We start from the raw sequence: 13,505 nt of genomic DNA on the forward strand, positions 1-13,505 counted from the left end.
AGAAGATCTTTTTATACACACAAAGCATGAAAAAATACCTCCCCCCACCCCACTCTCCTGCTGGTAATAGCTTATCTGAAGTGATCACTCTCCTTACAATACGTATGATAATCAAGTTGGGCCATTTCCAGCACAAATCCAGGTTCTCTCGTCTCCCCCCCCCCCAAAACACACACAAACCCACTCTCCTATTGGTAATAGCTTATCTAAAGTGACCACTCTCCTTACAATGTGTATGATAATCAAGTTGGGCCATTTCCAGCACAAATCCAGGGTTTTTACCAACAGGAGAGTGGGTTTGTGTGTGTTTGGGGGGGCGGGGGAAGAAGAGAAAACCTGGATTTGTGCTGGAAATGGCCCAACTTGGTTATCATACACATTGTAAGGAGAGTGATCACTTTAGATGAGCTATTACCAGCAGGAGAGTGGGGTGGGGGGAGGTATTTTTTCATGCTTTGTGTGTATAAAAAGATCTTCTATACTTTCCACAGTATGCATCCGATGAAGTGAGCTGTAGCTCACGAAAGCTTATGCTCAAATAAATTGGTTAGTCTCTAAGGTGCCACAAGTACTCCTTTTCTTTTTGCGAATACAGACTAACACGGCTGTTACTCTGAAACCTGTCATTGTTTCAGAGAAGAGCAAAACACAGCTAACAGAGAGTGTAGCTGCAGACTCTGCTTGAAGATAACGGGACTTGGTGACTGGTGCAATTTGTCCATCTCTGAGTTGGTTGTTGAACTATTTGTTTGCAACATAGTTAAGCTGAGCTAATCGCCAATGAACACATAGCTAGGTACCTAGCAGCCTAGCCACTACCTCTTTGAAAGATAGATCAACTATCTTGATGGAAAAACCCTTTCCATCAATGTAGGAAGCATCTACACCAGGGTCTCAAAGTCCCGGCCCGCAGGCCAACTGTGTTACACTAATAAAATAATACCAATAGGATCCTATAAGAGGGATAAGGCAAAATGCCGCGTTTGTTGTAAATACAACAGAAAATCAGCAAATGCAATCACTACAACTATTCACTCATACAAACATTCACACAGGTTCTGCAGAGTTGTTATACTTTCCAGCCTAAGGGTTGCTCATGCCATGTCACTGGCCAGGTGGCCCGGACACGAGGGTGGAGCCAAGTCATGGTCAGATACTCATCTGATGCTCCTGGAGGGTGGTCGCAGAACCAGACTCAAAGAACCCAATCCCTTGGTTCTGTCTTTATAGGTCTTTGGCCCAGTACAAGTCTATGGAGGTTGCTTCATCATGCTGATGTTGCACTCGAGATGACCATTAATCAGTTCAATCATCAGATGGTACATTCATGACGGCTCCATGATGGCTGGGTGTTATCTTCAGTTCTTCTGTCCTTCCTTGATGCGCTCGGGTGGATTCCAGTTTGCCCTCAGGGGGTCATCCGGTTATCTCCACTCTGCATTCTCTTCAGCCCATCGATATTGGAGTTATAATTCTTAGGTTTAGGTTGGCACCATCAACTAACCAATCAATTACCTGTTTCAAACACTCACTCCCATACACTCATCATTCTTCTATTTCAAATGTAATTTCATGACTTTTAGGGTGTAACAAATTCAATCCAATTCCCTTTCCATCTCTTGTTATACAAAAATCTACATAGACATGATAAAGCACCTCAGGGGTGAGAGTGTGTTGCTTCAAAGAGCAGCATTGTTTTCTCGAAGTTCTTATCACTCCTTGGTACAGACTCTCTGTCTTGTAACGGCCATTCCTATCACTTTCTAACACAAACTTTAACTCAGTCCCCCGTAGCAGCCTGAGATAATTAGCGCTTTGGCCTTGCAATTCTTACAGAGGTAAGCTCAAAACGGGAATACAGTTTGTGCAGGGACAGAATGAGAAAGAAAGAAAAGGAAAGAAAGAAAGAAAGAATCCTTATAACATATATATATCAAACGGCCTACCACTACTTCTTATATATAAATGCAGGGGTGATCCAACATCTGTGGCCCTAGAACCTCCCCGCTGCGGCCTGCGGAGGAGACACGCAGGCAGACACGCTGCCAGCAATGTCTGCTGCAGGCGCCGCCCCCCCACCATTGGCTGGGGGAGAGGGACAGAGATACCATCGTTAGTTGCCAGGCAGAGTCAGCCATGGAGGCAGCACCACGTTTTTCCCCCACAATGAACATAAACAAGTCAAAATACCGAACACAACTATCTGACGCCCACTTTGCTGCAATCCTGAAGGTTTCAACTGCTCAGTCACTGAGGCCAAACATCAACAAACTGACAGAACTGAAGCGTTGCCAGGTGTCTGGCAAACACTAAAAACTCTCTGGCAGGCAAAGAATTATATAAAGTTGTCTGACAGTTTTATTATTTCTAAGAAATTTGAAATAAAAAATACAGTATAACCATTTTATTTTCCGAACACCATCTCCAGTGACATGATTGGCCCGCTGGGAGTATTTGAGGACTGGCGCTGGCCCTGAGGTAAATGGGGTTTGAGACCCCTGAGCTATGCTATAGTGCTACAGCAGCACTGCTAGAGCCCCGTAGTTATGCTGCTGCAGTGTATCATAGAATCATAGACTATCAGGGTTGGAAGGGACCTCAGAGGTCATCTGGTCCAACCCCCTGCTCAAAGCAGGACCATCCCCAATTTTTGCCCCAGATCCCTAAATGGCCCCCTCAAGGATTGAACTCACAACCCTGGGTTTAGCAGGCCAATGCTCAAACCACTGAGCTATCCCTCCCCCATGTGTAGATTGGCCGTTGCAGACGCACTTCACACCCAGCTCCCCACTTAACTCAAACCACTTAAAAATGATTATTATTGGCTTGATTGTTGAATAGGTAATTCTCACTATGGCCTTTTGCACGGATTTTCCATGTTCCAAGTAGGACTAATGCTCCTTTTATTAAATCAGCTCCATTAACCTTCTATCAGAAGAATGCTGAATTACAGTACTTCTATCAAATTACTATCACATGCAGAATCTCTAACAACTGGGTTTCTTCATTTGCAAAACAGACACAAAGTAATTCATAGTTAAAAAATTTGTGACAATTAGACCTGGTCTACAAAGCTAGGTCAACATAAGCTGCTTTGCATCGACCTAGTTGTGCATGTGTCTACACTTACAATGATGGGAGACAAATTTAACTGCCCCATTACGCTAACATAGTAACATTACCTCCTCAAGCAGCATTGAGCAACAGTCATTGTACAGAGGTCGATACTGCGCAAACACAGACGGCATTACTCATGTCGACCCTAACAGCAGCTGTCCCACAATGCTTGACACTGACCGCTCTGGTCACAACTGAGAGCTTCATTGCCCAGGGATCACGTAAACCAGATACCACCCTCCCTTTAAAACTTCTGCACATTTTTGAAATTCCTTTTTCTGGTTGTCCAGATTGGTGAGCACACCTCTATCGGCTCTCCATTGTTATGCGTAGCTGCCCAACTGATCATGCCAGCTACATGCTCCAGCTGCACTTCTGCCTAGTGTAGACAGGAGTTATTACATCTCTTGGGCATGCATGGAGAAGAGGCTATGCAGGCAGAGTTCCAAACCAGCTGTAGAAACATCAACATCTACGAGCAGTTTGCTCAAGGGATGCATGTGAAAGGATACAACAAGGACCAGCAGCAGTGCTGCGTGAAAGCCAAGGAACTGTGGCAGGCATACCAGAAGGCCAGGGACATCAACAGTCAATCTGGTGCCAAGCTACAGATGTGTCACTTTTACAATGAACTGCATACCATGCCTGGCGCAGATCCCACTCCCCCCACCACATACACCACCATGGATATTTCTGAGGTGCCTGAGTCATGAACAGCGAGGAGGAGGGGTATGAAAGACAGGGGCCTGGAGATCCAGCTGTTCCATAAGCCAGAATCTGTTTTTAACTCCACTGCAATGCAGCCAGTCCTGCTAGTCAACACGGGTGAGCCCGATGCATTGGAAGGAACTTCATGTAAATGTGTAAATCAATTTTCCATTACAGGGATGGCACCACAAATTAGCAGGATGTATTTTTTGACTTTTCATTATTTCACTTGTAGTGGAGGGAGTGGTACACCAAAGAGAGGTAGAGTTGTTATCTTCTTTTCATTTCCCTCTATCTAGAGTTAGGCGGAGGGAGGGCACACAAAGCAGTTTATCCATGTACACAGGGACATCCCTTGAATCCTCCTGAGAGATCTCAATGGAACTTCCATAGAGGTACACTGCAATCCTCTCCCAAAAGTTTCTAGTGATGGCAGCCTTATTTCTCCTCCTCTGGTAAGACATTCCCCCGCGACAGGCAGTGATCATAGAATCATAGAAGATTAGGGTTGGAAGAGACCTCAGGACGTCATCTAGTCCAACCCTCTGCTCAAAGCAGGACCAACCCCAACTAAATTATCCCAGCCAGGGCTTTGTCAAGCCGGGCCTTGAAAACCTCTAAAGATGGAGATTTCTTCACCACCCTCCTAGTGAAATAGTTTTTCCTAATATCCAACCTAGACCTCCCCCACTGCAACTTGAGACCATTGCTCCTTATTCTGTCATCTGCCACCACTAAGAACAGCATAGCTCCATCCTCTTTGGAACTCCCCTTCAGATAGTTGAAGGCTGCTATCAAATCCCCCCTCACTCTTCTGCAGACTAAATAAGCCCAGTTCCCTCCACCTCTCCTCGTAGGTCATGTGCCTCAGCCCCCTAATAATTTTCAGTGCCCTCCGCTGGACTCTCTCCAATTTGTCCACATCCTTTCTGTACTAGGGGCCCCAAAACTGGACGCAATACTCCAGATGTGGTCTCACCAGTGCCGAATAGAGGGGAAATAATCACTTCCCTCGATCCCCTGGCAATGCTTCTACTAATGTAGCCCAATATGCCATTAGCCTTCTTGGCAACAAGGGCACACTGTTGACTCGTATCCAGCTTCTCCTCCACTGCAATCCCTAGGAACTTTTCTGCAGAACTGCAGCTTATCCAGTCGGGCCCTAGTCTGTAGCAGTGCATGGGATTCTTCCGTCCTAAGTGCAGGACTCTGCACTTGTCCTTGTTGAACCTCATCAGATTTCTTTTAGCCCAATCCTCCAATTTGTCTAGGTTACTCTGGACCCTATCCGTACCCTCCAGTGTAACTTCCTCTCCCCACAGCTTAGTGTCATCCGCGAACTTGCTGAGGGTGCAATCCATCCCACCATCCAGATCATTAATGAAGATGTTGAACAAAACCAGCCCCAAGACTGATCCCTGGGGCACTCCGCTTGATACTGACTACCAACTAGATATCGAGCCGTTGATCACTACCCATTGAGCCCGACGATCTAGCCAGCTTTCTATCCACCTTCTAGTCCATTCATCCAATCCAGACTTTTTTAACTTGCTGGCAAGAATACTGTGGGAGACCATATCAAAAGCTTTGCTAAAGTCAAGATATGTCACATCCACCGCTTTACCCATATCCGCAAAACCAGTTATCTCATCATAGAAGGCAATCAGGTTGGTCAGGAATGACTTGTCCGTGGTAAATCCATGTTGACTGTTCCTGATCACATTTCCTCTCCTCCAAGTACTTCAAAATGGATTCCTTGAGGACCTGCTCCATGATTTTTCCAGGGACTGAGGTGAGGCTGACCAGTGTGTAGTTCCTCAGATTCACCTTCTTCCCTTTTTAAAAAATGGGCACTATATTTGCCTTTTTCCAATTATCCGGGACCTCGCCTGATCGCCACGAGTTTTCAAAGATAATGGCTAATGGTTCCACAATCACATCAGCCAACTCCCTCAGCACCCTCAGGTGCATTAGATCCAGCCCCAGGGACTTGTGCATGTCCAGCTTTTCTAAATAGTTCTTAACCTGTTCTTTCACCACTGAGGGCTGCTCACCTTCTCCCCATACTGTGCTGCCCAGTGCAGCAGTCTGGGAGCTGACCTTGTCTGTGAAGACCAAGGCAAAAAAAAAAAAAAGCATTGAGTACTTCAGCTTTTCCACATCATCTGTCACGAGGTTGCCTCCCCCATTCAGTAAGGGGCCCACACTTTCCCTGACCTTCTTCTTGTTGCTAACATACCTGTAGAAACCCTTCTTGTTACCCTTCACATCTCTTGCTAGCTGCAACTCCAATTGTGCTTTGGCTTTCCTCATTACACCCCTGCATGCCTGTGTCTGCAATAACTTGGTAGACACAATTGCAGTAAACAGGCTAGTGGCATGTCGGCCCGGGCAACTTTGGGACAGCAGCAGCTGCTGTGCTCTCTCTGCCTTTGTTATTCTCAGGAGCGAGATATCAGCTAACTCTACCACCTGTGGACAACGGTGCCAGTATTCAGTGCCATTGCCCTGTACGTGCAACTGAGCAATTCCCTGTTTCCCTGATGGGTCATATTCACCGTGGCCTGAGCTGAGAATGGCAATGAGGATCAGGAACTCCAAAGCAGAAGCGTCAATAAGCTTGTCTTGTTTAACACTTTAGGGGAGCAAGGGAAGGTGGCGGGGGGGGGGGGGGAAGAGTTCTGAAGCATCAGTTTTCGTTTCTGTTCCTACTATCCTGACATTGGTACCTTTGTGTGTTTTATCTGTAGCTGCAGCCGTTGTGGCTGAAGGGGCACTCTCCACACCAGCAGAATGACTGACTAGATAAGCAGGAGGGGAAAAAAGAGGATGCAGGAGGCCATGTTCGGGGACATCCTTCAAGCCAGTGCAGCATCAGACCTTGAACAGAGGGCCTGGAGGGTGAATATTGAAGACTATGGAGAAGGAAAGAGCAGGCAGTGAAAAGGCACAGCAAAAGGAGACGGAGATGCACCAGGACGTAATGGGGCTTCTCCATCAGCACTCAGATACTGCAGACTTTTGTGGACCTCCAGGGTCAACCATCCTGGTCCCAACTCCCATTGCCTCCCTAACTCACCCCCTCAGCATTCCCCATGGCCTCAGGACTAGCACACGTACCTCTACCACTCCACACCGGGGGAAAGCATGGACAACCACTGTGTCACCTACACTGACCTTTGAGAGCTACAGTTGATGTATGTGTAGCTATAACAGACATCCGTGTTTCTTTCCCTTATTTATTAAGGTTCCCAAATTTTACTATTATGTCCTTCCGATTTTTTTGTTAGATGCTGTTTTTGTTACAGAGTAAAACTCTTGTTTTGCTAGTTATTCATCTTTTATTAGTTTATTAGTATACACATTGTATATAATGCCTGCTGGCAGTGAAAATCAGTCTTGTACACCCAGAGCCCATCGGATTAGTGCTAAACATGGCAGTTGTCATAAATGTATAACAACCCCCCCAACATTAATAGGCACTTGTGCATATATCAGTGACAGAGTGTGTAAAAAGCACCACACAATTCCTAACAAGCCCCCAAACTGCTGCCCCAGTTTGAGCACAGTACACCACATTACTGTGGTTCACTGTTAAAAGTGTACTTTCAAAGCCTCCCTAACCCATATAGCCCCTCATTGAGCACATCCGCTAGTTCTTGTGCCTGGCTGTTCAAACCCCAGCCGCTCCACCTGCATCCCTGCAGGAAATTTCCCCTCTTCGCTTCACAAACGTTATACAGGACACAACAGGCAGCTATATTCATTGGGATATTTTTCTCACTGAGATTCAGGTGCGTAAACAGCGCCAGCGCCTTTTCAATCTACCACAAGCACATTCAACTGCCATTCTGCACCTGCTGAGTCTGTAGTCGCATCTCTCACTGGTGCTGTTGAGGTGGCTGGTGTATGGCTTCACGAACCAGGCGAGTAAGGGGTAGGCTGGATCCCCCAGGATCATTATTGGCATTTCAGAATTGCCAATGATAATCTGACCGTTGCAAAAGAAGGTCCCTGCTTGCAGCTTTCTAAAGAGCACTGTGTTCTTAAAGAGGTGAGTGTCATCACCTTCCCCAACCAGTCAACACCCCAGTGATCCATCAGCGCTTGCATAACCATGGAAAAGGAGCCCTTTCCATTGGTCTGGGGCCAAATGGATATGTACATGCTGTCTATCGCTCCACTGCAGTTCAGGAACCCCACAGCTGCAAAACCATCCACTATGTCCTGCACATTGCTAAGACTCTCAGTCCTGAGTAGCTGGAGCTGGTTGCACACTTGCATGACAACTGTCCACACAGTAGATTTTTCCACTCCAAAATGACTTCCCACTAACCAGTAGCAATCTGGCTTTCAAATTTCCACAGTATGATCATCACTCGCTTTTCCACTGTCAGTGCAGCTCTCAATTTGGCGTCCCTGCATTGAATGGCTGAGGCAAGCTCAGCACACAGATCTGGGAATATGGCCTCGTGCATACGACAGTTCTGCAGCCACCGTTCATCATCCCAAATCTGCATTACAATGTGATCCCATCAGTCAGCGCTCATTTCTTGGACCCAGAAGTGGCACTTCACCATTTGCAGCTGCTCTGTGCAGGTCACCTACAGCCTTGAATTGGTTCTAGGTCCCACAGCAAACTGACCACAAGGAAATCATCATGTTCCCCATGATTCTTGTTGAGGCTCTGCGAATGCCAGAGGACAATGCGTCCTATGCTTGCAACACTTATGACAATAATGCTGAGCTATGCAGTCTCCATACTCCTATCCGAGACGGTAGACAGCGACAAGTCCCACGTGGGTTTTGTGGGAAATTGAAAATAGGCATGAAAATTATGGGATAGAGATAATATTATGAGATGGAGAACATTATGAGACCCCTTGCTCCCTGTCACCACTGCACAAGTCATTTCTGCCCCACCATGCATTGCCAAAACCACTCAAAAGACAGCACGCTGAACGATGGTGGGTTGCACAATGGGATACTAACCTATGGTGCACCGCACTGTGAATTGACACAGGCACTTCTGGTGAGTAAGTGCTGCGCCGACAGAAGGAGCCAAATATACATATGACAAGCAATATTCTAACTGTGGCACCTGTATGCCGATGTAACTTGTGTCAGAAAAACTTTGTAGTGTAGACTTGGCCTTAGTGTTGGTAAAGTATCCCGAGGATCCTTTGATGAAAACGTACACCAAGTGCAAAGTATCAGCTATTAAAAAAAACGCTTTGCTTGCACATTGTTCTTCACATTTGTGTAGGAGTACTGCCTTCTCTACTGGATGGCATGTCATCCTACTGCAGTACATGTTCCTGTGTGCTTGATTTTTCATAGGTCCAAGTACTCACAGCTTCCACTGACGGCAATAGAAGTTCAGCACTTGTGAAATCAGTCTTTCTAATGACAGCAGCTAACAAGCACATAAGCTTTAATACTGCTGCACAATACTAATGTGTGCAGTAATGGACTGAAACATTTATGGTTATTACATAATGGTCAACCGCAAAAATATAAGGGCAAACCAAGAAATAATTAATAAAGTGACATATGAAAAACACTGACCATCTACATCTGATGTGTACAATTACCCTTCCCCTCAACTTTGGAAAAATAGCACAGTGCCCACTTCTTTTTTTTGTTGTTGTTGCTGTCACAGTAGATTTTGCATTCTAGATTTCAATGGTAATTCAACAGAAGCAGCAGATTGAGGGGCTGAGCTGGAATCCCACCACAATCCTGAGGAAGAGGGTGATAGTTTTTAGACTTGATATTATATAAGCAAAGAATACATGCACACACCTCTGAGAGCATCAAAAGACCTAGCCCAACACAGTTTCCTATTGGAAATACATATGGACAAAAAGCCAATCCAGAATATAATAAAGATCTAAAATATGCACAAATTGCAAAGTTGGTTCTTGTGTTTTACAACAGATTTATTTTTGTCTCGTGAACATGAAACTCAATTAACTCTCCTCAATGATTAAGTTACATCCACCATACCTGTTTCCAGCAAAATATTTTGAGATCTACTATACAAGTTCAGGTGAATTTATTACAATTGAGAGGAGTAAAGACAACTTCTTTAAATTGTGAACTGTTCTCTAAAACCAAATGACTTTAATATAGCAGCAGCTACATATATCAGACCCAACCGGTTTAATCTTACACTTTGCCCACATCTGGTAAAAGCAAAGAGTACACAAACTACTGTATCAAGAATCTAACATCAGATTAGCCTGGTTACAGGGAATTCAATAAAATTACTATTCAGCGCAAGAGCAGGATTCATTTCAAATGTGTAATGAATACAAAACTATTCCATTTTATTAAAAGCTTCTCAAACATGAGTTAGCTTCCTGATTAAGCCTGTAACCACTTCATCTCTCATATATAAACTGAACAGCTATATCTATCTTGTTTCTCCTTTGACTGCATTAATTCAGCCAGATACTGTGAATCATTCTCTGCTCTGAGTGATCATAAACTATGAGAAGTCGAGCTTGCTGTTAGAGGATGGTTAAAGATTCCACCGCAGCAGATATATGTGGAATTCCGTAAATTAGCAACTCATTTTACAATATGAAAATTCTCTCTTCCCTAAAGCAAATGGAAATGCTAAAAAAAAAAAAAAAAAAGTGGTGTTGCCCTGTTGTCAATGAAATCAGTGGAAAAACCCTGTAAAACTTCATGGGGAGTAGGATCAGGCCCTATTCTAGAGGGAAAGAATGCATTTGCTTGGCATGTGAAAATTTCCATTTATGAAGAGTTGGAGATCAGCATTCAGATGATACAGTCCATAACGTGGATCTGAAGCGTGTCCATGTCAGGTAGAATTTCTCCACACTTGGGACAGGAATGTACTGGAATGTTCCTCTGGTGCTGCCGCCAGTCCTGAGGATCAGTGCCTGCAGAGAAAGAGAATTAAAACTATGTTAAACTGGATTTTCACTCTTTTGTGAAAATGTGAATTAAGTGCTGGCAAAAGATGCCATATTGATAGCCCCGTGGACTGTAGCTAGGGAGTTGCATTTGCTGGCCTATCTTCAGTTACAAAAAGGCCCTGCGGGCTGCTGGGCTAAGACAAGGCAGTCCTGAGAGTGCTCAGTATTGTGCCACTTGACTGGCCCAGGCAGCAATGCGAAGCTGGCTTATACTGGGCACAGCAGGGCCAGGCCCAGGATTTGATGCCATAACAATTATCTTCTGTTAATTTACCTCGTTGTACAAGATGAGGTGAATGATCTTGATCCACTGATGCTCTGGCTCCATGACGACTCTGCATTTCCACCAAAGAGCTTCTGCAGAGATTAAAGAATTTAAGAGGCTGTTCGTTGTCAAGCACACACACAAAGCCTATTAGGAAGAGAAACGAACCTCGAACAATAGGGAAAGCAGAAGGATTGTCTGATACGAACTGCTGAAGGGAAGAATTTTAAAGTGGGAGATTCTGTGGCCTGCTTTGTGCAGGAGGTCAGACTAGACGATCGTAATGGTCCCTTCTGACCTTAAATATGATTCTATGAAAGTAGTATGGCATCAACACAGAGGCTTCTGCCCTGGGACAAGTGCTTAGAACTCTGTCCTTTGGAACATTCTCAGGACTCAAATAATTTAATGCACAATTGTAAGTGTTAAAAGACAAAGTTATACAGGAAAATGTTTTGGGCTACATATCTTGGAGATGATGGGGATTAATATGAGAATTGAAAGGTGGGTAAGAAAATGTGAAGACTACAATGGGTCATGCTGAAAGGTGAACTGTCAGGCTGGAAGGAGGTTACTAGTGAAGGATCTGTCTTGGCACAAATCTTATTTTATATTTTAATGAATGACTCTGTGTACTGGGGTGGCTGCCCCACTCCTGGAGAACAGGGGTTAAAAGCAGCCAAGTTAGGCTGATTGGGGAAGCAGCCACAGCTGTGGCCAGCGTAATTAGGTCCCAGCTGGCCCTAATAAGAGGGCTGTGGGCCAGAACCTGAAGAAGAGTCTGACTCTAGCCCTGGAGCTGGCTGCCTGGGAGCTGTGCAGAGTAACTGAGGTAGAGCAGCACTGGGGAAAGGCAAGAGGAGCTGGGGAGCTCCAGCCTGGCAACTCCCCAGGCTGAGGCCTTGGATAAGGCCCAAAGCAGGTACTGAGGCTACAGAGGTGTAGCCTGGGGTTAGGTAGAGGCAGCTGGTCCAACCCCTTGCCAATGATGAGTGGCCATGACACTGCAGTCTGCCCCAATGAGCGGGGGCTAGATGATGACTGGCAGTAGCCACTGAGGCAAGGTGGGTTTAGAGGGTTGGGGGTTAAAGGAGACCTAGAGCGAAGGGGTATTGCTGGGTCAGAACTTTGAGGTAAAGGTCACCGGGGTCTGGGAGGGACACGGGGCCAGCAGCAGGCGAGCCACCAACCTGCAGAGGGCGCTCCGTGTGCTAGAAAGAGCTAATTCCCGAGATGACCAGCAGGAGGCGCCGCAGCAGTAAGCCATCGCTTTGCTACGCCCTGGCACAAAAAGTGGAAGTGTACCAGTAAAGTCTGCAGGGGAACAACGCTGGGAGATAGTGTAAATATGGAGAGGACCAGAATATCATATAAGGAGATTTGGATGACCTTGAAAACTGGAGTAATAGAAATAGGATGAAATGTAATAGTGAAAAGTGCAAGATCATGCACTTAGGGACTAACAAGAATTTCTGCTATAAGTTGGGGACTTATAAGTTGTCAACAACAGAGGAGGAGAACAACCAATGCACCAAGGCCTACCACAGGCTGACTATGAACCACCAATGTGGCCATGAAAAAGGCTCATGCAATCCTAGGATGCCTAAGGTGAGGTATTTCCAGTAGTGATAGGGAAGCATTAGTAACATTGGACCTGGCACTAGTGATACCTCATCTGAAATACTATGTAAAGTTCTGGTCTCCCATGTTGAAGAAAGATGAATTCAAACTGGAACAGGTGCAGAAGAAGGGCTACTAGTATGATCAGAGGAATCTTACGAGAGAAGACTTATGGACGTTGGCTTGTTTAGCCTAACCAAAGGATGAGAGGAGATACGATTGCTCTCTAAATACATATGAGGCATAAACACCAGAGAGGGAGAGGAGTTGTTTAAATTAAGGTCCAATGTTGGCACAAGAACAAATGGATATAAATTGGCCAGCAATAAGTTTAGGCTTGAAATTACACAAAACTTTCTATCTCTCAGAGGAGTGAAGTTCTGGAACAGCATTCCAAGGTTCCAGTTTGGTTTCAAATTCTCAACTCCCTTCGATTGTACTGCCAACACACGGATACTGTCAAATGCATGTATAATTTATCAGTAGGGCTGTCAAGCGATTAAAAAATTAATCGTGATTAATTGCACTGTTAAACAATAATAATACCATTTATTTAAATATTTTTAGATATTTTCTACATTTTCAAATATATTGATTTCAATTACAACACAGAACACAAAGTGTACAGTGCTCACTTTATATTTTTTTGATTACAAGTATTTGCACTGTAAAAAACAAAAGAAATAGTATTTTTCAATTCACCTCATACAAGTACCGTAGTGCAATCTCTACCATGAAAGTTGAACTTACAAATGTAGAATTATGTACAAAAAAACCTGCATTCAAAAATAAAACGTAAAATTTTAGAGCCTGCAAGTCCATTCAGTCCTACTTCTTGTTCAGCC

General features: G+C 44.9%; 1 protein-coding gene across 3 annotated transcripts in view; it reads right to left on the minus strand.

Annotated features, from left to right (window-relative positions):
* Nucleotides 1–9,746: 9,746 nt before the first annotated feature.
* OPTN (optineurin) overlaps nt 9,747–13,505 on the minus strand; it is a 42,367-nt gene continuing 38,608 nt past the window's right edge. For all 3 annotated transcript variants that reach the window (XM_048836575.2, XM_048836576.2, XM_048836577.2), the window contains exons 13-14: nt 11,050–11,132; nt 9,747–10,739 (exon numbers count right to left, since the gene is read on the minus strand). In XM_048836575.2, the coding sequence (XP_048692532.1) occupies nt 10,615–10,739; nt 11,050–11,132 (208 nt within the window). In that variant the 3' untranslated portion in view covers nt 9,747–10,614. The remainder of the gene's footprint in view (nt 10,740–11,049; nt 11,133–13,505) is intronic.

This window comes from Caretta caretta, chromosome 1 (genome assembly GCF_965140235.1).
Source record: "Caretta caretta isolate rCarCar2 chromosome 1, rCarCar1.hap1, whole genome shotgun sequence".
In the NCBI taxonomy this organism is placed as follows: domain Eukaryota; kingdom Metazoa; phylum Chordata; order Testudines; family Cheloniidae; genus Caretta; species Caretta caretta.